This window comes from Hemicordylus capensis, chromosome 1 (genome assembly GCF_027244095.1).
Source record: "Hemicordylus capensis ecotype Gifberg chromosome 1, rHemCap1.1.pri, whole genome shotgun sequence".
Classification (NCBI taxonomy): Eukaryota; Metazoa; Chordata; class Lepidosauria; order Squamata; family Cordylidae; genus Hemicordylus; species Hemicordylus capensis.
Window position 1 is genome coordinate 128,125,850 of NC_069657.1, and position 21,199 is coordinate 128,147,048.

The 21,199-nt window shown below is 45.0% G+C and overlaps 1 protein-coding gene across 1 annotated transcript in view; it reads right to left on the bottom strand.

Annotated features, from left to right (window-relative positions):
• The window catches only part of TSPAN32 (tetraspanin 32), a 53,233-nt gene extending 46,891 nt beyond the window's left edge, over positions 1 to 6,342 (bottom strand). Inside the window, exons 1-3 of the mRNA XM_053287319.1 lie at positions 6,282 to 6,342; positions 4,320 to 4,434; positions 328 to 425 (exon numbers count right to left, since the gene is read on the bottom strand). Of these exons, the coding sequence (XP_053143294.1) occupies positions 328 to 425; positions 4,320 to 4,434; positions 6,282 to 6,341 (273 nt within the window). The 5' untranslated portion in view covers position 6,342. The remainder of the gene's footprint in view (positions 1 to 327; positions 426 to 4,319; positions 4,435 to 6,281) is intronic.
• Positions 6,343 to 21,199: the final 14,857 nt, after the last annotated feature.

Sequence of the window (21,199 nt, forward strand, 5' to 3'; positions counted from 1 at the left end):
AATTTTAACTGATCTTCCAACTATTCAATTCAAATGTTGTGAGATTCAGATGTACCTTCTCTAACTGATGTACATCTGATGTATTCAGATGTACCTTCTCTAACTGATTCAGATGTACCTTCTCAGTTAGATGGGCCAGCCTAACACTTTGCATATATTAGCAGCTGGCTTCACAAAACACATGAAGAACATTTCCTCTCAGATGCCCAGCACTGTGAAGTGACTCCTGTAGCACTATGAAGTGACAAGCTACAATTGTTATATAGAGCCTATAAAGAGCATTGTATGCCTTAATGAGGCAAGTCTGGCAATCAGTAAGCCACTTACCACAGCCACGACACTCTCCAGTTCTCTTACGGTGGCGACAATGCTCACCAGAGCAGCAGTGGCCAAAATACTGCTCAGACAGATTCCAGTGAAAACAGCTAGGGAGCAGAAAAAGTATACAAGTAAGTGTATAAAGCACTGGCATTCATTCAGTGACAATTATCCTGTTGAGGGCTGTATTCTTCCCAAATATGAAATTTCATTATGGAGCAGTGGGGAAATGACTTGATTAGCAAGCCAGAGATTGCCTGTTCGAATCCCCGCTGGTATGTTTCCCAGACTTTGGGAAACACCTATATCGGGCAGCAGCGATATAGGAAGATGCTGAAAGGCAGCATCTCATACATGCCACTGGAGATGGCAGTGGTAAACCCCTCCTGTATTCTAGCAAAGACAACCACAGGGTTCTGGAGTCATCAGGAGTCAACACCAACTTGATGGCACACTTTATTTTACAGGACTTCCCTTAAGCAGAAGTATTGCAAGAAAGGCTGTTCTGCAGTATATGCCTTGTGCTAATCGCCAACACAATTCCCTCAGCAGCTGAATTCCAGCAGTTGTGTAGGGTGTGTGTGTGTGTGTGTAATATAAACAAACACACACACCCTGCTTTTTTGTATGAAGAAGGACACAGGCAGCTTGTTGTAACCCTAATGTAACCAATGAAATTATCAAGTTTCCAGTGAAAAGATGAGAAACTAGTCCATTCCACTTGTGTACAGCAGAGATGCTTGATAACCAATGATCTCATCATGGGATATGTGGGAGAGTATGTTCCATTTCCAGTTCTGCCTTGAGGAATAGTACCTTTCCAAACTGCCTTTGCAGCAGGCACTACAGACAGGGGCGTAACTACCATTAGGCAAGGGGAGACAGTTGTCTTGGGGCCCCACTGCCTCAAGGGGCCCCCCAGAGGCACGTCACATGACTCCCCACCCACCCGTGTTGCATCCCCTGGATCTTTTAAGTACCTAGCAACACCTTTGTAAGGGAGAAAGGAAGAGTGATAGGATTTTCCATGCAAAAAGCTGGTATTAGCAGGTATGTTCCAAATTTCTTCTAAAAATAAAAAAGCAATCTTTCCCTGAGTGTATTTTAGTGTAAAAAGTAGGGAATTCAGCTAATTTGGGGGGAGAGGGAGAAAAGGAATGAGAGAAAGGGCAGAGAGGAGGAGGAGGAAGATAGGTGGTGTGAGGTGGACGCAAGGCTATGTGTGGATCAGAATCTAATCTGGCCCAACACCAAATTTTAGTTTGACACCCTCTGGCATAGTGCATTTGCAAGAGAGAAAAAATCCAAGCCTCAATATTTATATGGGGGGGGGAATCTTTTATCGGGGAGAATTACACCCCCTGTAATTTCCTGCTGGATCTGCCCCTGTGAACTAGATATTCACTGTATTCATAATGGGGATGTGAGTGTGAGTGCACTATATATTGTGAAGTGTGTTTGTGTGTGTATATCAGCGAGGGGCCCATTTTAAAATCTTGTCTCTGGGCCCACTCCAACATTGCTACGCCCCGGACTACAGTTCTTACCTCTAGCTACATATGGGTCCCTCCCCACTTTCTGCACTTGGATGGTCCTTAGTAGGGATGTGCAAAAAAATTCGGGCACAGATCGATCTGTGCCCGAAACGAGCAATTTCGGGTGATTCAGGGCTGAACCGAATCACCCCTGATGCCCCCCCCGATATTTTTCAGGGCCGAGCCGAATCACCCGAATTTCGGGGCCAAAAAATTCGGGTGATTCAGCTCATGACCGATTTTTTGGGAATATTTGAAGTTTTAGTGACTTTGGGGCAATTCAGGGGCATAGCATGGGATTTGGGCAAAAAGAGTGGGGTGGGGTGGTAGTGCCCAATGGGTGCAGGCTACCACCCCAATTTCAGGGGGATTGGGCAAAGGGCTGATTTTTGCAGAATTTCTGAATTTTTTGTGTCTTTGGGGAAGATTGGGGCAGATTGGGGCAGAAAGTGGGGGCTGGGGAAGAAGAGTGGGGTGGGGTGGTAGTGCCTAATGGGTGGAGGCTACCACCCCAATTTCAGGGGGATTGGACAAAGGGCTGATTTTTTGAGAATTTTTGAAGTTTTAGTGACTTTGGGGCAGTTTGGGGGCAGAAAGTGGATCTGCCCCAAAAGAGTGGGGTGAGCTTGTAGTGCCTAATGGGTGGAGGCTACCAGCCCAATTTCAGGGGGATTGGGCAGAGGGCTGATTTTTTGGGAATTTTTGAAGTTTTTGTGTCTTTGGGGCAGGTTGGGGGCAGAAAGTGGATCTGCCCCAAAAGAGTGGGGTGGGCTGGTAGATAGTGCCTAATGGGTGGAGGCTACCACCCATCCCCAATTTCAGAGTGATTGGGCAGAGGGGTGAATTTTGGGGAATTTCTGAGGTTTTTCTTCATAAGGTGCAGTGTGCTAGATTGATCCATTCATCATAGTCTTAGTAAATGAGAGTGTGAAAAAGTGAAAGTGGGGTCATGAGAGTTGTTTAATTGAAAAAAATCTCATTTGCTATCATAGAATGAGAATTCACACCTCAGAAAATAAGGGAATAACATCCCTTCAGAAAAACTTCTGAGGGGACGTGTGAAATTGGGGATGGGTGGTAGCCTCCACCCATTAGGCACTATCTACCAGCCCACCCCACTCTTTTGGGGCAGATCCACTTTCTGCCCCCAATCTGCCCCAAAGACACCAAAACTTCAAAAATTCCCAAAAAATCAGCCCTCTGCCCAATCACACTGAAATTGGGGTGATAGCCTCTACCCAATAGGCACTACCACCCCACCCCACTCTTTTGGGGCAGATCCACTTTCTGCCCCCAAACTGCTCCAAAGACACAAAAACTTCAAAAATTCCCAAAAAATCAGCCCTTCGTCCAATCCCCCTTAAATTGGGGTGGTAGCCTCCACCCATTAGGAACTACCACTCCACACCACTATTCTGCCCCAGGCCCCACTTTCTGCCCCAATCTGCCCCAAAGATACAAAAACTTCAGAAATTCCGCAAAAATCAGCCCTTTGCCCAATCCCCCTGAAATTGGGGTGGTAGCTTCCACTCATTGGGCACTACCACCCCACCCCAATATTTTGCCCCTGGGCCCCTTTTCCCCCCAAATTGATTCAGATTCGGATTCGGATTAAATCCGAACCCGAACTGAATCAAGGGTGATTCGGGTGGCCCATATTCGGGCACAAAACAGAACAGGGGTGATTCGGTTCAGGTCCTGAACCGAATCACCGAAAATCCGAATTGCACACCCATAGTCCTTAGACCTATTATGGTTAGCAGATTAGATTTAAAAATGATTAGGGCTGCCTATGGTCAAACGATTTTAGTTGATTACTTGTCTATCTTCCAATGAATAAATGTACTGTAAATATATTTTCAAATTACCAAAATATCAGGTATTTATATATAGTCTATCTTACAATGAATAAGTGTAAATATATTTTCAAATTACCAAAATATCAGCTTTTGAGCTATTATATTTTACAAAGCTCCCACTCATTAGAAAGGAAGGCAATCTTTAGTATTTTTTTAAATTCTATATTACAGTAACATATCAGAAACAAAATAGCCTCAAAAACCAAAAACAACCAACCAAACAAACAAGAATATGGCCTTAAAACTCAGGTCCGCCAATTAAGATTTGCCCTTAAGGATTAAACTTGGTATCATTGATTGAGCCACCAAAGTTTTAGTAGATCAATCTATGATTAGAATGATTAAAACTGTAGCTTAAAAAATGAGATAAAATACACAGCATCCAGAATTACTTTTACTTCAGGAACATGGGCCCAGGAAATCCAATTAAGCAAAGTCATAAGATCAGGATTAACAAATGGAAAAGAGCAGGAAATACAACAAAATACAAGACATTCCACCAGCCAAATTCCTCAGCAGTCAGGAAGGATAGTTTTAGCTCTGTACTGTGACACAAAACCGTAATCTTACTTGAAGTTTACTATTTTCTAGAGCCCCCAGGACTTACCAATATTGTGAAAAATCCTGTAGGGGTTTGTCTCCAAAGAGACATCAGTTATGACTGTGAAGTGCTTTCCATAGTAGAGAATAATGGTCAGTATGGTTATCGCTATTGCAAGCAGCTGAAAAGAGAGAGGAAGTCAAGGGGGAAAAACACAAGAAAAGCACTATATATCACAAGCAGCAGGGCTATAAATGATAGGGTATTGTTTGTTATTGTGTTGGTATATGGTTCTAAAACATGCTTTAGTTTGCGATTGTAAAAGTCGCAAATACACATATAGTTAAAGAGCAATATCAACCAACCAGACAAAGCTATACAGGCTGTGCTCAGGAGCAGTATTCCTATGAGGCAAAGGGAAGCTATGGCCTCAGGTGACAACTGTACAATTGGACGGCAAGTGTGGGGCTCTTACTCTCCACACCCACCCACCCCTGCAGTGGGCAATGCTTCACCTACGTCCTGCTGCCCCCACCACCTCATCTCCATTGCAGCAAGAGGCACTCTTACCCCTGGACTTTGGGGCCTCCACACCCCCTGGGGCCCCCCAAATCCTCTTTAGTCTGTCTTGGGTGGTGTGGTTTGTGCCCTCAAGGACTTACATGTTAAAAATGGTCCTTAACTTGCAGCCGGGGGGGGGGCTCCAAACACCTCTGATTGCAGTCATCACTCCCACCCCCCGAATATGGACTCCATCCTCAGCCACCCAGCTCACTGGCAGTCCAGCACTTATTGCCAGCTCTCTCCTTTTCAGCGGCATGCAGTGCTGTTCTGCAGCCCGGCAATACCCATTTCTCTTGCTCACCCCCTCTCTCCCTTCCAGGAAACTTGCCTGCTTTGTCTCTTCCACTTTGGGAGCACACAAGGGAGGGGAGAAAGAGAGCACGAGGGAGACACAGCCAGTGTCTCTCTATCCCCCCACCCCACCCCAATGCAAAAAACGCATGCGTCCCCAAAATGGAGAAGACAAAGCAGACAAGTTTGCGGAAGGAGAGAAGGATAAAAAGGGTGAACAAGAGAGACCGGCGGTGCTATCACTGGGCTGGAGAACAGCACTGCACACTTCCCAGGAGGAGAGGCGGTAATGGGGCTTCCAGCCCGGATGCAGAACATCAGGTTACTGGGGGTGGGGCTAATGACATGGGGCACTGCCAGCATCTGACTCATGCAGGGAACGGGGTCAAAGAGGAGAGTGAGGTGGCAATGCTTGTATCATCTTGAGTGGCGGTCTACCTTGAGCAGCCACTGGCTGTGCCCCTTCCCCCTGAAATCTTAAAATATGAAGGTGGAGCTCAGGACACTGATACACAGCAAGCAATGGCTGTCTGCCTTCTCTTACTGGGTTCTTTGCAAATCTAACTCACTCATGTCCAGTCTCTTAACATATGGAGAACAAATGGATTACACAATCTACAGAAGTCGTCATCAGAGGGCCAGTTTTTCAAGAAATTCTATCCACTCCAGATGCATTACACAGGAGAAACATTTGTTTTTCAGTAATTATTCAAAAATTCATTCATCCAAAGTTCCATCTCCCCAGGTATCAGATAAACGGATGATTTTAGAAATGATTGATGTCCTATGCTTTCTCCATTTTAAAAAACAAATGCCTTTAAATATATTATTATTATTATTATTATTATTAAACCATTAATTTTCTCAGCAAACCACTGACACTTTCACAATCTTTAGTTGAAAGTTGCAACAGCTAGTTTTAAGTCTCTCAAGGACTTCCTTGAAACATTTGGAACTGCAGATAGAGAAGCCACAAGGCTGCAGAGAAGCAAAGGCACAGAGCTGCGAAAGAGTGATAACAGCCCAAGACCCATGAGTAAGGCCTGCAGTTTAACTAGACTCTGCCTATATTTATTAAAAATATGCTTCTCTTCAATGAAAACAACACATATTAACAAACAAGATTAATCTGTTTAGTCAAGACAGTTTCTGCATCTCCCCTGACTTCATTACCATGACAAAGAGGCTGGCCACCAGCAGCTGGCACTTCGTAGTCCGAACCCAGTGTCCCATGCCTTCCTCTTCTTACCCGTAACTGGAAATCAGCCTTCTGAGAACTTGCTAAAGAAGGACCGGCTTACAGGAAATAATTGCACTGCCTCTTGGGAAGTGTAGTCCTACTGACCAGTTGTTCCTGAAGATAGTTTCTCATGGTTGTACCAATAATCTCTGTCCGTGCTTCTTCAAGAGTTTCACTTTTATAACTCACAAAACCCTATAATTTTTGTTTTATCACAATCTATTAACACAGGGGCCAGATTGGCATAGCATCTTTTCCCCATTGCCAAAAAATATCTCACAAGCATTTCTGCTTTTTTTTTTTTTAAAAAAAACCCCACAACATTTCAAGTGCAACCTCACAGCACAAACTTTACGTAGATACCTATCAGTAAGTAGTTTTGTTAATGTTAATGCCTGTGGGCAGTATAAGGACCTATAAGGTCCTGGCAGCAGGACAGGACTCATTGGGCGGAAAGAAATCTTGATAGACCTTCAGGAAGAATTCTATCAAATTCTTGACAGAATCTTCAAGAAAGCAGGGCACTCTCTTCCTAGAAGGTAAAGTGTGCCGTCAAGTCGATTTCAACTGCTGGTGCCCACAGAACCCTGTGGTTTTCTTTGATAGAATACAGGAGGGGTTTACCATTGCCTCCTCCCATGCACTATGAGATAATGCCTTTCAGAATCTTCCTAAATCGTTGCTGCCCGATATAGTACCAGCAGGGATTCGAACCAGCAAACTTCTGCTTGTTAGTCAATAATTTCCCCTCTGTTCCATTAGGTGGTTTAGCCTGGGGCAAATCCTGCAGTCATAGCTTGGGATGTAAGCCCCAAAAGAAACTAGAACTGGGGAGACCTGAGTTCAAATCCCAACTCAGTCATGAAACTCACTGGGTGATCCTGCGCCAGTCACTTATCTCTCAGCTTAACCTACCTCACAGGGTTGTTGTGAGGATAAACATAACCATGTACACCACTTTGGAATCCTTGGAGAAAGAGCAGGATATAAATATAAGAAACAAACAGAAACAAACAAACAAATAAAAGGAATGAGGAACTGGATAACGAATTCAGAGCCAAGATGAAATCAGAAACAGGCAGCAAAGTGAGTTCTCTGGATTAATACTGCAGTTCTAATATATCCTACTAAATACACTGCTTTGTTATAAACAGAACAATGAAGAAGCAGGAACAATAAGTTAAATGGCATGCAACATAGTAGAAACAGTAAACAAAGACAGATTGCACAACAGGCACCACATATGGGAAAGCCTCTTACACCATATTCAAATTTGCATCCTGCAGCCGTGAGAGATATACTTGGTTCCTAACCACAGCATTTTTTTAAACAGTGGGAATTACTGCTGCACAAAAATAAGAATATTTAATGGACACATATTTGCCAAATTACAAAAAGGCCAAACCATGGTAGGTAAATCAGTACCATTACCCCAGTCTTTTTACCTCTAATGACAACTTCATGGGAACAGAGGACTTCTAAGAGTCCAGCTCAATTATATTTTTCTTGACATTTTGGGGGTGGGGGTGGGGTGGGGGGTGGGGGAGGAAATAGAGTTTCCAGTTCCTACCATAACTGCAGATTGTCTCAGAGTAACATATAGCAATACTGGGAGGAGAATAGGTTACCTGTATCTTTGGCCCATGTTTGTTTGTTTGTTTGTTTATTTATTTAATCACATATTTGTACTGCCTCATATGTACATCTCTAGGCAGTGTACAAAATGCAACACAGTCAACACAGATTAAAATACACGAGACACAATAAAAACAATAGCATAAAACAGTTATTAAAACAAATTATTAACCATCTAATTAAAAGCCTGCAAGAACAGGTGAGTCTTGAGGGTCTTCTTGAAAACAAACAGAGAAGGAGATGCTCTTATTTCAGCAGGGAGCATATTCTAAAGCCCTAGGGCAGCCATAGAGAAAGCCCGGTCCCAAGCTGGTGGCAACCTCTCCAGAAGATCGTAAAAGGCGGGAGGGTTCATGACAAAGGAGGCGTTCTCTTAAATACCCTGGACCCAAGCTGTTAAGGGCTTTATAGGTAATAACCAGCACTTTGCATTTTATCCGGAAACCTATCGGCAGCCAGTGCAGTTATTTTAAAACTGGTGTTATGTGGTCCCTTCGTGGTGTCCCAGAGACTGATAAAAAGTGCTCCTGGACACTTTTCCATTGCAAAGCAATGAACAACTCAGGAGAGGTATTTTTTAAAGCATAAAAATTGCCTGAGTGGAAGCGTTGAGAACATCCCTCCCCTCCCAGTGCCCATCTTCCACTTCAGTTTTCAGCATCCAGAAAATTTTGTAAAACAAACTAGACAAACCATGCATGGACTGAGCATCATATGTAATTTAGCTCTTAATGACAACTATGATTAAGTCATTTGCTTTGTATGTATTAAAAATAAAGAACTTTGTTCAGTTTTAAGGTATAGTAGTTGCAATATCAGAATTCCAATATCATCATCAGAATGATATCAAAATTATGAAATTAATTCCAAAACAATGAGTTCTCAATATCATATCAAAATTAATATCAGAATTATGGGAATTTGAAAATGGTGTCTGCACTATGCTTTGGACTTATTTTCCAAATAAAGCAAAGATAAGAGTTAAAAAATCATAGCAGTTATACAGTTCCTAAAGTGGCTGGGGTTCAGGGAGGGTTGGCGATATATCTATATTATTAATTCTCCAAGACAGGCCATGCGTGGTGATGTGGTAGAAAGGAGGCGATTGGCTGACAGAGTTTGCAAGCAGAAGCACCTGATTGGGCAGTGGGGATTCCATATGCAGATAGGGAGAAGGAGCCCGTGAGAGCAAAAGCACCATGGTGATTGGGCAGTGGAGATTCCATATGCAGATAAGGAGGAGGAGCCTGTGATGGTTAAGGTCAGTTGGAATGCAACTGTTACTGGTTGGAAGATGCTCTTGATTGTAGAGGAGAGGAATCTATATATAAAAAAGGATAGCAGGCAGGGGTCTGCAGAAATACAGGTCGTGAGGGAGGAAGGATCCCCTTCAGGAGAAGGAGGCTGCCGTTATATGAATTATTATTTATTTATTATTTTATTTATTTATTCAGTTTCGATGAGGAAACAAGATGAACAAAATCTGTTGACTCAGGGAGGGAGGGAGGGAGAGAGAGAAAAAACATGAAGGGAGGGGGAAGGAAGAGTGGGGAAGAGCGAGTGGAGGAGAGAGAAAGAGAAAAAGAAGGGAGGGGGAAGTGAGACAGAAGGAAGGGCAGGGGATGGGCCTGAGCCTGTTAGCAGCCTGAGGGGAATGAGTGGCCATGGCAGCACTAGCAGCAAGGAAGGGCCCAGTCAACCACTGCTGCTGTTTGGGGCTACCGAGGCCATTGTCAGAGGGAGGCAGGCAGGCAAGGGACGGGCCCGGGCCTGTTAGCAGCCTGAGGGGAACAAGTGGCCATGGTGGTGGCAGCAGCGAGGAACAGCCCGGTCAACGACTGCTGTTTCTCCTGGAGGGAGGAGCAGGAGCGGGGTTCAGGTGAGGGTGGGGAGGTCTCTGGGGATAGAGGGCTGCAGCTTGGCCAATAGGCAGCAGCAATGCTGCAGCCACGACCAAGAAAAGTGAGGGGGATGGAAGCAACGGGATGGAGGAAGTGCAGGAGTGCAGCTCAGGTGAGGGTGGAGAGATCTCTGAGGAGAGGGGAGCAATCAAGTACTAACGCACAGATGCTCTAGAGTGTGCAAGAGTTCTAGCATTGAAGCAGAGAGAAATAATGGCGGCAGTCAGGATGCAGAGGTGGAGAGCCGGCAGGCGATGCCCTGCTGGCCAGGAAGAGGCGACAGTGGTGGGGAGAAATAATGACGGCAGTGAGGAGGTAGGCAGATGGCGGGCAAAGCTCTACCAGCTGGGAGGAGGAGGTGGGAGGCGGCGGTCGAATGGCCTGGCCCTGGCCCACCTAATGGGGAGAGCTGTGGGGGGGGAGAGCTGGGGGGGAGCAAGTGAGAGCGCTGCGGGGGGAGAGGGAGCGAGAGTGCTGTGGGGGGAGAGTGAGTGAGAGCGCTGTGGGGGGAGCGGACTGCGGAGGGGGAGAGCGAGTGATCTGTGTGGGGGGGAGCGAGCCATCTTCAGGGGGATGCCACAGGCTCAGTGCACAACTGCACAAATGCTCTGTGCAGGGTCAGCTAGTGTGTGTGTGTGTGTGTGTGTGTGTGTGTGTATATATATATATATATATATATATATATATTTGCTGTGCAAAGTTATAGCATGCTTTTTTTTTGGGCAACTTGTTTGCAACTTGAAAAATGCAGTTGCCATGATGATTACCTTTTTTGGAAGAGATTTCCAAGGGAAAGTGGGAGGAAGGACTCTTAAGCGGCAGCAAATTCAAAGACATTTCATCAAATGTCTCATGCTTGCCTTCCAATCACAGTGCTGTAGGGGAGGGAGACTGGTCCCTTTATTATCTTTGCCCAAGTGATTTTTTTCATCCTTCTGTTAATGTGGATCATAGGAGTAATATGCTTGGAAGGATTGTAGTGGAGTAAGTTTAGTGGAGGGCTTTATCTGGTCTTTCTTTTCTTGTTCTTTGTGTGTGCTTTAAGTTGCTTCTTTTGAGCTGCATGTGTGTATGTGGCTTCTCAATTTTTTTCAAACTTAATGTTAGTGATTCCCAACATCCCTCATTTCCTTAGTGTAGGTCTCTGTGTGTTTGTCTTTCCCCATACACCTCAATTGCTGTTATTCCTGCTTTATTTCTTATTCCTTTCTCTGTGTCTTACTGTACTATCTTACTGAGTTATGTCTTTGTGTGGTCATGTGTTTGTCTGCCTGTTGCCCAGTTCTGCACCAGTGCAGTAGTATGGTATCACCAAGTACCACATATAATAAACAATAAGTTCTGGTAAGAACTAATCTGACTACTTTCCTTGCACTATAACCTTAATAGATAATTACCATTTTCACAACTTAGCCCACTTCTGCCTCAAATGTTCACATATCCACCATCTTGAATTGGGGTGGATGACATCATTACAAACTACACTGTTGAGGTGTCCCTGTGTGCCACTACAAGTGTACCAAATTTGGTGCAAATCAGTTAGGCAGTTGTTCACAAGTTAGTCCACTTGTGCCTCAAACATTCATGCCTCTGCCATCTTGAACTGGGTTGGACAACATTATCACAAACTATGCCACTGAGGTGTCCCTATATGTCACTACAACTGCACCAAATTTGGTGTAAATCCGTCCAGGTGTTGATAGGGACACACACACACACACAGAGACACACACACTGTGTGATCTCATAAGCTTACTTTCCTTAAAGTAAAGTAAAGTAAAAGGTAAAGTTGTGCCGTCAAGTCGGTATCGACTCCTGGTGACTACAGAGCCATGTGGTTGTCTTTGTAGGCTAATAAAATACACACTGTCAGGAGATATTTTCTGTGAGGCAGTGCAAAATGCAAGTCACTGCAGCAATCAGTGAGACTGACAACAGGTGGACCTGATCAGCAAACCGTAACAGGGTCAAGTGAGCTGGTTAGACGCGATTGGTCAGGGCCCGCATATTACAGAAGCCCAAGCAAGAGGCATTTGTCCACAGTGGTCCACGCTGCTCCACTGTGGTCCATCCGGCTGCTGTGATCTATGTGCCTATTTGACTGTATCCATGTGTTTCTGGACTGACTAAGGACTGTATGTCATGTGAGTGTTTTCTTAACTCAATACAAGCTACCTGTGATTTTATCCTTGCCTCTGAGTGTTCTTACGACAGCCAGGCTGGGGTTAGCAACTAATACTCTGCTACAACGGTGAAGCACCAACACACACTTAATCATTTCACAGCTTTTGTGTAACAAAGCACCACACAAGTATTTCAATCAACAACAAAGAAGTCTGGTGTTCTGGCAGCAGCTGGCATGAGGGCAGGCAGGGGCAGAGTGTTTCTGCGGGGTCTTCTTTCCCATCTCCCCCCTAAAATAAAGCACAGCCTATTCCATGTTTCAGAGGAAGTGGGTAAAGGAGGCAGTTACCAGTCACCAGTGCCCTTGTCAGTTTCCAGCCACTCGGTCTTCCCTGGGACTACTGCAGAGGCAGGGGTAGTAGTTTCTGTGGAGGAGTTGAATGAGATTGGGGCATCTGTCCCCTGCTAACTGGGCAAAGAGGAACCTTTTTAATGTGGGGATTCTCTTTATTTAGCAGGGGGAGAATAACTGGCCCTATCCACCTCCAACACAGTACCTCCAGTGACTGTTGCTGGTGTTGCTGGTGCTGTTTCTTTTTAGACTGTGAGCCCTTTGGGGACAGGGAGCCATCTTATTTATTTATTATTTCTCTGTGTAAACAACTTTGGAAAAGCGGTAAATAAATGTTTTTGTTGTTTGTCGTCACTTTGGGGCAGGAAAGGGAGACTGTTGGCTCACCTGCTAGCTCCCCAAGCTATCACGATGCTTCTTCTGAGGATGAGGTGGAGGTGGTGCCTACACCCACTCTTCCTTCTCCTGATCCCTGGAGCATGCAGGCATCCCCTCATGGGAGGAGGCCTGGTGTGGGACCACCACCAGGTGGCATCTGAGGACCTCTCCTCCACCCTCTGTCACATTCGCAAGGCCAAGATAAGCCGTGGCAGGGAGAAGGGGCATTTCAACACCACTGGGTTGCATCTCCATCTCCATAAGCATCATGCTCAGGCTCTTGGGGCTGCAGGCAGGGCCTTAGGGCAAGGCTCCACCTCCAAGCTCCTCCCACTTCAAAAAAGCAACAGCAACACCCCAAGAGGAAACGGGCAACTCTTGCACAGTGGGGCAAAAGATACAGTGCTGCTCCAATGCTGGCTGAGATCACAGAGCGGAGATATGCTGGCTTTGGATGACCAGCCCTTTGTGCTGCTGGAGCATGCCAGGTCCAGGCACCTCATGAACCTGGTGGCTCCCCAGTGTCAGGTACCCTCACAGACCATATTTAGCCATTGTATGGTGCTGTCCCACTACCAGGGGTGCAGGGAGAAGGTGACCTGTCTGCAGGAGGCAGAACCACAGACCACCATGCACCTGACATATGGACCAGTTGGGGTGGAGAGCATGCCTACTTATCTCTGACTGCCCACTGGTGAGAAGTGAGGGTACTCCCATTCCTGCTGCTGCTTCTGGCACTGGCACTGCAAAGGTTGGACACTGGGGGGAAAGAGTACAGGTGGGCCCTCCTCCATGCCAAGGTATTCGACTGTGTCCACTTGGCAGCCTAGATTGATGCAACCATGACTGGCATGATCAATGAGTGGATGAGCAGGCACTCTCATCTGATCTGCTGCTTCATGGTCACCGATCAAGGGGCCAACATTGTGAAGGCACTGTGTGGCACCTGATTAGTTACCACCTAGAACTAATTGGCATCCGATGTGCAGCACATTCACTGAACCTGGTGGTCAATAGCACCACTGAGTTCAAGCCTTCCCCTTCCGGCTTTGCCATTGTCACCCACAACTGAGTGCTGCTGTAAGAACATAGGCTTTTTCAATCGGAGTATCAACAGGAGCAAGATGCTGCAGGAGAAACAGGTGGAAATTGCTGTCCGGGAGCATGGCCTGGGGCAAGATATTGGCACCTACATGCATCTCTGAGCAGCAGTGCGCTGTGCTTGAGATGGCCAGGGTCAAGGAGATTGGGTTAGGCAGACCACTCAACAGGCATGAGTGGGTTGCCATCTCTCAACTGGTGGTGGTCCTCAAGCCTTTCTGTGAGGCCACTGAGATCCTGAGCCGCCAGAAAGCCAGGTAATTCCTATCTTCAGGTACTTTAAGAGGCAGATGGCGGTGTTCCTGCAAGATGGGATTCCTGCACAGCTTAGGGGTAGTCACCCAGTTGAGGAAGGGCATAAGGGAGACATTGGAGGCACTGCTGGGAGACACAGCATACATGCTGGCATGTGTCCGTGATCCCCGTGTGAAGGGCAGCATACTCTTCCATGTGGGCAGCTGTTCTGGGTGCCTTGCCAAGGCAAAGGCAGGCACAGGGGCCATCAGGGAGTGCTGAGGCAGCAGTGCAATGCTACCTGGTGAAGCAGTGGAGGAGGAGACCTGAGACCTCCTGGTTTTCTGGGCAGATGTGGCAGGATCTGGCCACAGTCACCTGGGAACACCTGTCCTGTCTACCAACCAGTGTTCCTAGTGAGAGGGTCTTCTCCATGTCAGGCAATGTGGTAACATCTCATCACACAGCTGTCTGGATCCCGGTTTGGTGGAGCAGTTGATGTTCCTAAAAGTATATCTTCCAGAGCTGGGATACCCCCAAGTTGCCCATGGAGTAAGCAAGTTTCTCCCTACTCACTCTTGCCACCTTTCCCTCACCCTTTAATTTTTTTAAAATTCATTTTCAGTAAGGCTTGTGAGTTTTATAATGATTTTTTTGGGGGGGGGGAGGAGGGTATCTGTGTTTTGCAGCACAAGCCTTCATTTCACTTAGAGACTGAGCACACATGGGCCAATCTGCACACCAGCAGAGGGCCCTCAAGGCAATGTTGCTGAAGTGGCAGAGTTGAACATGTGTGTGCATCTACAGTATCTGCATAAACTAATCTTAGTTCTGTTACTACTTAAGTTCTGCTGTTTTCTCTGAGTTGAGTTCTGCCTCCACCAACTGCCATCTCCACCATCTGACAGCGTGCCAACTCCACCACCACCTACTATTATTACGACTACTACTATATAAGGAGTGGTATATAAATATGATGGATGGAGGGATGGATGGATAGATATAGATATATAGATATAGATATATTCAACACAAGTTCCCAATGCAGTTTACATAGAATAAATAAATGGGATGGTTCCCTGTCCCCAAGGGCTCACAATCTAAACAGAAACATAAGGCATATACCAGCAACAGCCACTGGAGGGATGCTGTGTGGGGTTGAATAGGGCTAGTTGCTCTCCCCCTGCTAAATATAAGAGAATCACCACATTAAAAGGTGCCTCTTTGCTCAGTTAGCAGGGGTTATCTGTCATCTGCCTTGGACACCACTATTGAACAACACCCTCTTGGTCCCTCCAACCTGGAGAATTACTGGGAGCTATACCATCTCCCCTTTGTGGAAATAATATATTTATATTCTTCCTTTTGTGGTTGCCTAGTTTCAGGGTGCTGAATGAGAAATCCTTTCTAGATCTCTTTCAATCTGTCTTCCATCCTGGATTTGGAACTGAAAAATGACTTGATTGCCCTGGTGAATCACCTACATTAGGAACTCGACAGGGAGATTGGTCCTGCTGGATCTTTCAGCAGCATTTAGTACTGTCAACCATGGTATTCTTTAAACCACCTACCAGGGGCAGAGATTGGAGGACTGGTTCCAGTCCTATCTTGATTGGAGGTTCCAGCAGGTGGTGCTGGTTGACTATTCCTTACCCCTATTCCACAGGGTTCATGTTGTCCATACTATTTAACATCTACATGAAGCCTCTGAGAGGTTGTCTGGAGATTTGGTCTGAAGTGCAACAATATGCTGATGTTTTGTCATCTGATCCCAGGGAGACTACCTGAGTCTACCCACACAGTTCTACCTGTTGAATAGCCTGCTTGCAAGCAGTATGGCTCTCGTTAACACTGGGGATGGAGAAACAGGCGCATTTGAGCATGTCGGGAACCAGAGCTGCGCCTCATGGACAAGGGAGCATCCTGCCAAGATGGGATCCCCTGAATCCTGGAGAGGGCAGTGGATGTCTCAAACTCCATTTCTTCAGTTGGGTTCTTCAATTCCATCTTAGTTAGGGAGAGGATGGGTTTAGAAGTCACGATGACACCTCCTTTATAGCTTGCTTGCACACAGCATCTTTTTACACAGCTGGATGTATGCAGCCTTCTGCTGTGTGTGACTGGGCTTTAATTAATTAATTTATTTTTATTTATTTTTTACATTTATATCCTGCTCTTTCCTCCAAGGAACCCTGAGCGGTGTACTACATACTTTCTTTTTCACAACAACCCTGTGAAGTAGGTTAGGCTGAGAGAGAAGTGACTGGCCCAGAGTCACCCAGCTAGTTTTATGGCTGAACGGGGATTTGAACTCGGGTCTCCCCGGTCCTAGTCCAGCACTCTAACCACTAAGTGGGGTGGTATTTCCTCTTTTACATGAAGACAAATAGTAGATTCCTCCAAATGAGGCTGGAATGATGTTCCGTTTTTGTAATTTTGTACCATGAAACAAGCCATTCATCAAACTTAAAATTATTTCTTTTTTCAAAAGTTCATTAAGCATCAATGGATGCACCAATTTACTTCAGATAAGATAGAGTCCTGTCATCCTGTATTACATGTGTGTCCAATTTCACAGCTCTCTGCCTAGCCATTCCCAATTTATTATTTTTTCCCATTTCCCCATTGACTTCAATGTTAAAAAATATCCAATATCCTTAAATCAGATTCGCATATATATTGGATTGGATCAGATATTTTCTGGGATGCACTGACCTAGTAGTTACCATTGTGATTGAATGAAATGAAGTGTTAAATTATAGTCAACAAATACTACTGAAATTAAGGTTTCAAAATGTGAGAATGTCAATCTGATTACTGAAAATGTTTCTGCATTTGAAAATCTTCTTTCCTTTGAATTAAATCAGTGCACACACATTCGAAAGGCATTGGCTAGACAAGGATGGAACAGCCCAGTAATAGGAAATATCTCATTGCCCATAACTAAAGACTGTTTTGATAACAATGGCTTAGAAGGCAACTTTCTTTATCCTTAGAAGAAAAGACAAAACATCTTTGCCCTTCCTTTTGCTCTTCCAACTTAGAACTCAAGGAATAACAAGAATAAAAGGAAACCAGGTGTGAATTCACATTGCCCACTAGAGGACCTCAGAGACTAAAAAACCTCAATTTACTTTCTCAGTAGCTGTATTATAGTTGAGATGCATCTGCATATAAATGTAACATGTGAAATGTGTTCTTGTGGGGTGAGTAGTCCTTACATAGTTATACCAGAGAAGGCACCAATACTATCACTATTTGTGTAAAATAGGTAAATTCAGCAGCTGCAGCTTGTCCTGGCAATGCAGGGGTTGAAAGGCTGCACATGCCAAAATTACCTTCTTTGTAGAATTATTAAAGATACAGGAGCTAATGGTAAGAGTTTGGCCACCCCTGGTGTAAGCAGTTGGTTGATGAGTTAAGAATGTTGATGAAACTGGAGAGATCATTATTGGCGGGGACCAGTGTTCACTCTGATTTTTTTCATCTGTGTGCAGAATGAATTTTGTTCTGGGTGGCAGTATCAAGGCAGTGTGTGCACACATATATTCAGAATGGAACCTTCCTGATTAAACCTGAGCGAGATCTAAAATTAACTGAGCAGACATCAAAAAACATGTGAGTGCGTGCACATGTGCATGCCTTAGAGGGAACACTGCTGGGGACAACATGAAAGAATATCGAGCAGCATTTGGACTAAGCTTTGTAAAATAAAACAAGTAGTTCTAGTAAGAACTAATCTACCTACTTGTCTCTCATTATGCGTATATCAGAACTAAATCTGGTCAAATTGCTTAGGCAGTTTATTTTTATTAATTTTATTTTCTATTTTCTTACATTTCTATACCATCCCATACAAAAAGGTCCCTCAGCGGTTCACAATCTAAAAAACCATGAAAACAATGACATAATTAAAACAATTTGAAATACAGATAAAGACGCTAAAACCTGAAGCTTTAAAACTATAAACTAAAAGCCTGGCTAAACAGGTATGTTTCAGGTCCTTCTTAAAAACATTTAGAGGAGGGAAGACTCTAATTTCATTAGGAAGTATGTTCCAGAGTCCTGGGGCAACTCTAGAAAAGGTCCGGTTCACAAATTAGCTCACTAGTGCCTCAAATGTTCATACGCCCACCATCTTGAATTGGGTGGATAACATCATCTCAGACTATGCCTTTGAAGTGTCCCTATGTGTCCCTAAATTTGGACCAAATTGGTTCCCACTTGCGCCTCAAATGTCCATCTTGAATTGTGGTGGATGACCTCATCAGAAACTATGCCATTGAGGTGTCCCTTTATGTCACTACAGCTGCACCAAATTTGGTCCAAATCGGTTAGGTAATCCATAAGTTAGCTGTCACGCCCTCAATCTCAGATAGCGAGGAGGAAGGGGAAGCTGGCAGTCTTTCAGCCAATGCAGGGGTGCCTGAGGGGCAGAGCCCAGCTGTCAGTTCCCAAGAGATGGCTGAGGAAGGTCCGGCTGATGTTTCAGAGCAGGCACAGCAGTCAGAGCAGGCACAGCAGTCTGAGGCAGCAGAGACAGCGATGGACAGACTAGAAGATGAGCTGTGCAGGCAACGCCCACTGACTCCACAGCAACGGTGTGTCACAAGGCGGAGAGCACAGCTGGAAACTATCAGGAGGAGTAAACGCCTCTTGCAGAGGGCTGATAAGCCTTGAATCCCTGCCAGCTGAGAGTTATCAGCTTGGACTATAAAGCACATCAGCAGCTTTCTGTTAGCTGCTGGAAGACAACATTTGTCAACCCTCGTGTCGACAGCTTTGAGCCCGAGCCTGATATAAAGAACTATTCTGAGCCGTGTTTCGTTTCTGCAGCCCAGTTTGTATTGTGGATTATCTTCCTGGACTTCCCTTCTGGGTGGCCAAATTGCTGACATTAGCCCACTTGCGGCTCAAATGTTCACACGTCCACCTTCTTGAATTGGCAAGGATGGCATCATTACAAACTATGCCCTTGAGCTGTCCCTATGTGTCCCTACAGGTGTAGCAAATTTGGTTCAAATCAATTAGGCAGTTCATAAGTTAGCATCCGCCATCTTGAATGGGGTGGATGACATAATCACAAACTATGCCATTAAGGTGTCCCTATGTGTCCATACAACTGTACCCAATTTGGTTCATTTTGGTCCAGGCATTGCAAAGTTGATGGGGGACACACACATATGGACACACTGATGGATACACACACATGCATACAATGTCAATTTATCTAATTAAGTTACTTTCCTTAAGGAAAGTAGACTAAAAAAAGAAAGGTGGGAGGGAACTATGTAGGGCTGCTGGGAGGGAATCTATGTAGGGCTGCAAATTACAGCAAGTTGTTGAAAGCTAGGAAAGAACTGAGTGTCAGCCAGGCTAATGGTTTGGTTAACTGATAGAAAGATAGATATGAGAACTAGGGGTGTGCAATTCAGTATTTTCGGTGTTTTTGTTCGGATCCTAACCGAAACACCCGTTCTGTTCTGTGCCCGAATTTTGCTCACCCGAATCACCCCCGATTCGGTTCGGATTCGGATTTACCCGAATCCGAATCTGAATCGATTCAGGTTAGAAAAATGGGTCTTGGGGACAAAAGAGTGGGGTGTGGTGGTAGTGCCCAATGGGTGGAGGCTACCACCCAAATTTCAGGGGGATTGGGCAAAGGGCTGGTTTTTGGTGATTTTTTGACGTTTTAGTGTCTTTGGGGCAGATCGGGGGCAGAAGAGTGGGGTGGTAGTGCCTAATGGGTGGAGGCTACCACCCCAATTGCAAAGTGATTGGGCAGAGGGCTGATTTTTGGTGAATTTCTGAAGTTTACGCGTTTTTAAGGTTTTCCCCCATTAGGTAGGGTGTATCGCTTCACGTCGAAGGAATGGGGAGTGTATCGCTTCACGTCGGGGGGAAAGGGGTGGCTTAGAGCTGTGTGGGGTTGGTGGTAGTGCCGGGTAGGGGCAAGGAAGCTACCTGAATTTTTTCAAAGGATTTGGGCAGAGGGCTGATTTTTGGTTAATTGTTGAAGTTCATGTCTTCAAGGTTTAGATTCTATGATAGCAAATTAAAGTGGATTCATGATGTGTCATCGAAAATCTCATTTGCTATCATAGAATCCGCACTCAGAATACCTCAGAAACAACAGAACCCTGTACGCCATGGGTTAGAAACCCATGGGGGTGGTTGGCACCCTATTTGCACTACACCACCACTCGCTCTGGGCCACCCCAGCACCCCCCAAATGCACTTATGGGGCTGCTGAAAGCTCCATTCTATTATAATTTATGAGGAAAAACCTTAAAGATGCGTAAACTTCAACAATTAACCAAAAATCAGTCCTCTGCCCAAATCCTTTGAAAAAATTCAGGTAGCTTCCTTGACCCTATCCGGCAGTACCACCAACCCCACACCACTCTAGGCCACCCCTTTCCCCCCCGACGTGAAGCGGTACACCCTCCATTATACTTAATGGGGGAAAACCTTAAAGACGTGTAAACTTCAGAAATTCACCAAAAATCAGCCCTCTGCCCAATCACTCTGCAATTTGGGTGGTAACCTCCACCCATTAGGCACTACCACCCCACCCCACTCTTTTGGCCCCAGGGCCTTTTCAATTAAAATAAAAGAAATAAAAAAATAAAAAATAAAAATAAAAATAAAAAAATAAAAAAAAATAAAAATTTTATTGAATTGAATAAAAGGCCCTTTTATTCAATTGAATAAAATTCAATTTTATTGAATTTTCAATTCAATAAAAGGAAAGCAATTTCTGCATTGAAATCAATGGAGGCAAAAAGGCAGGAAATTCAAAGAGACGTCAAACTGAAAACGGAGTGGGAAGAAGAAGACAGAAGAAGACACTTTTCTAGGGCACAAAAAGGAGACCCGAAACACCCGAAAAATTCAGACCCGAAACAGGGGTGATTCATTTCGGGTCCGAAAATTAACGGGTCTCATCATGGGTGATTCGGTTCGGCTCCAAATCACCCGAAATTGGTCGTTTCGGGCACAGATCGTTCTGTGCCCGAAACGGTTTGCACATCCCTAATGAGAACACCATAGAAGAGAGACAATGGCAAAGGTTCTAAGATGGGAGACAATGGCAAAGGATGAAAGGTAGGACAACAACATGCCT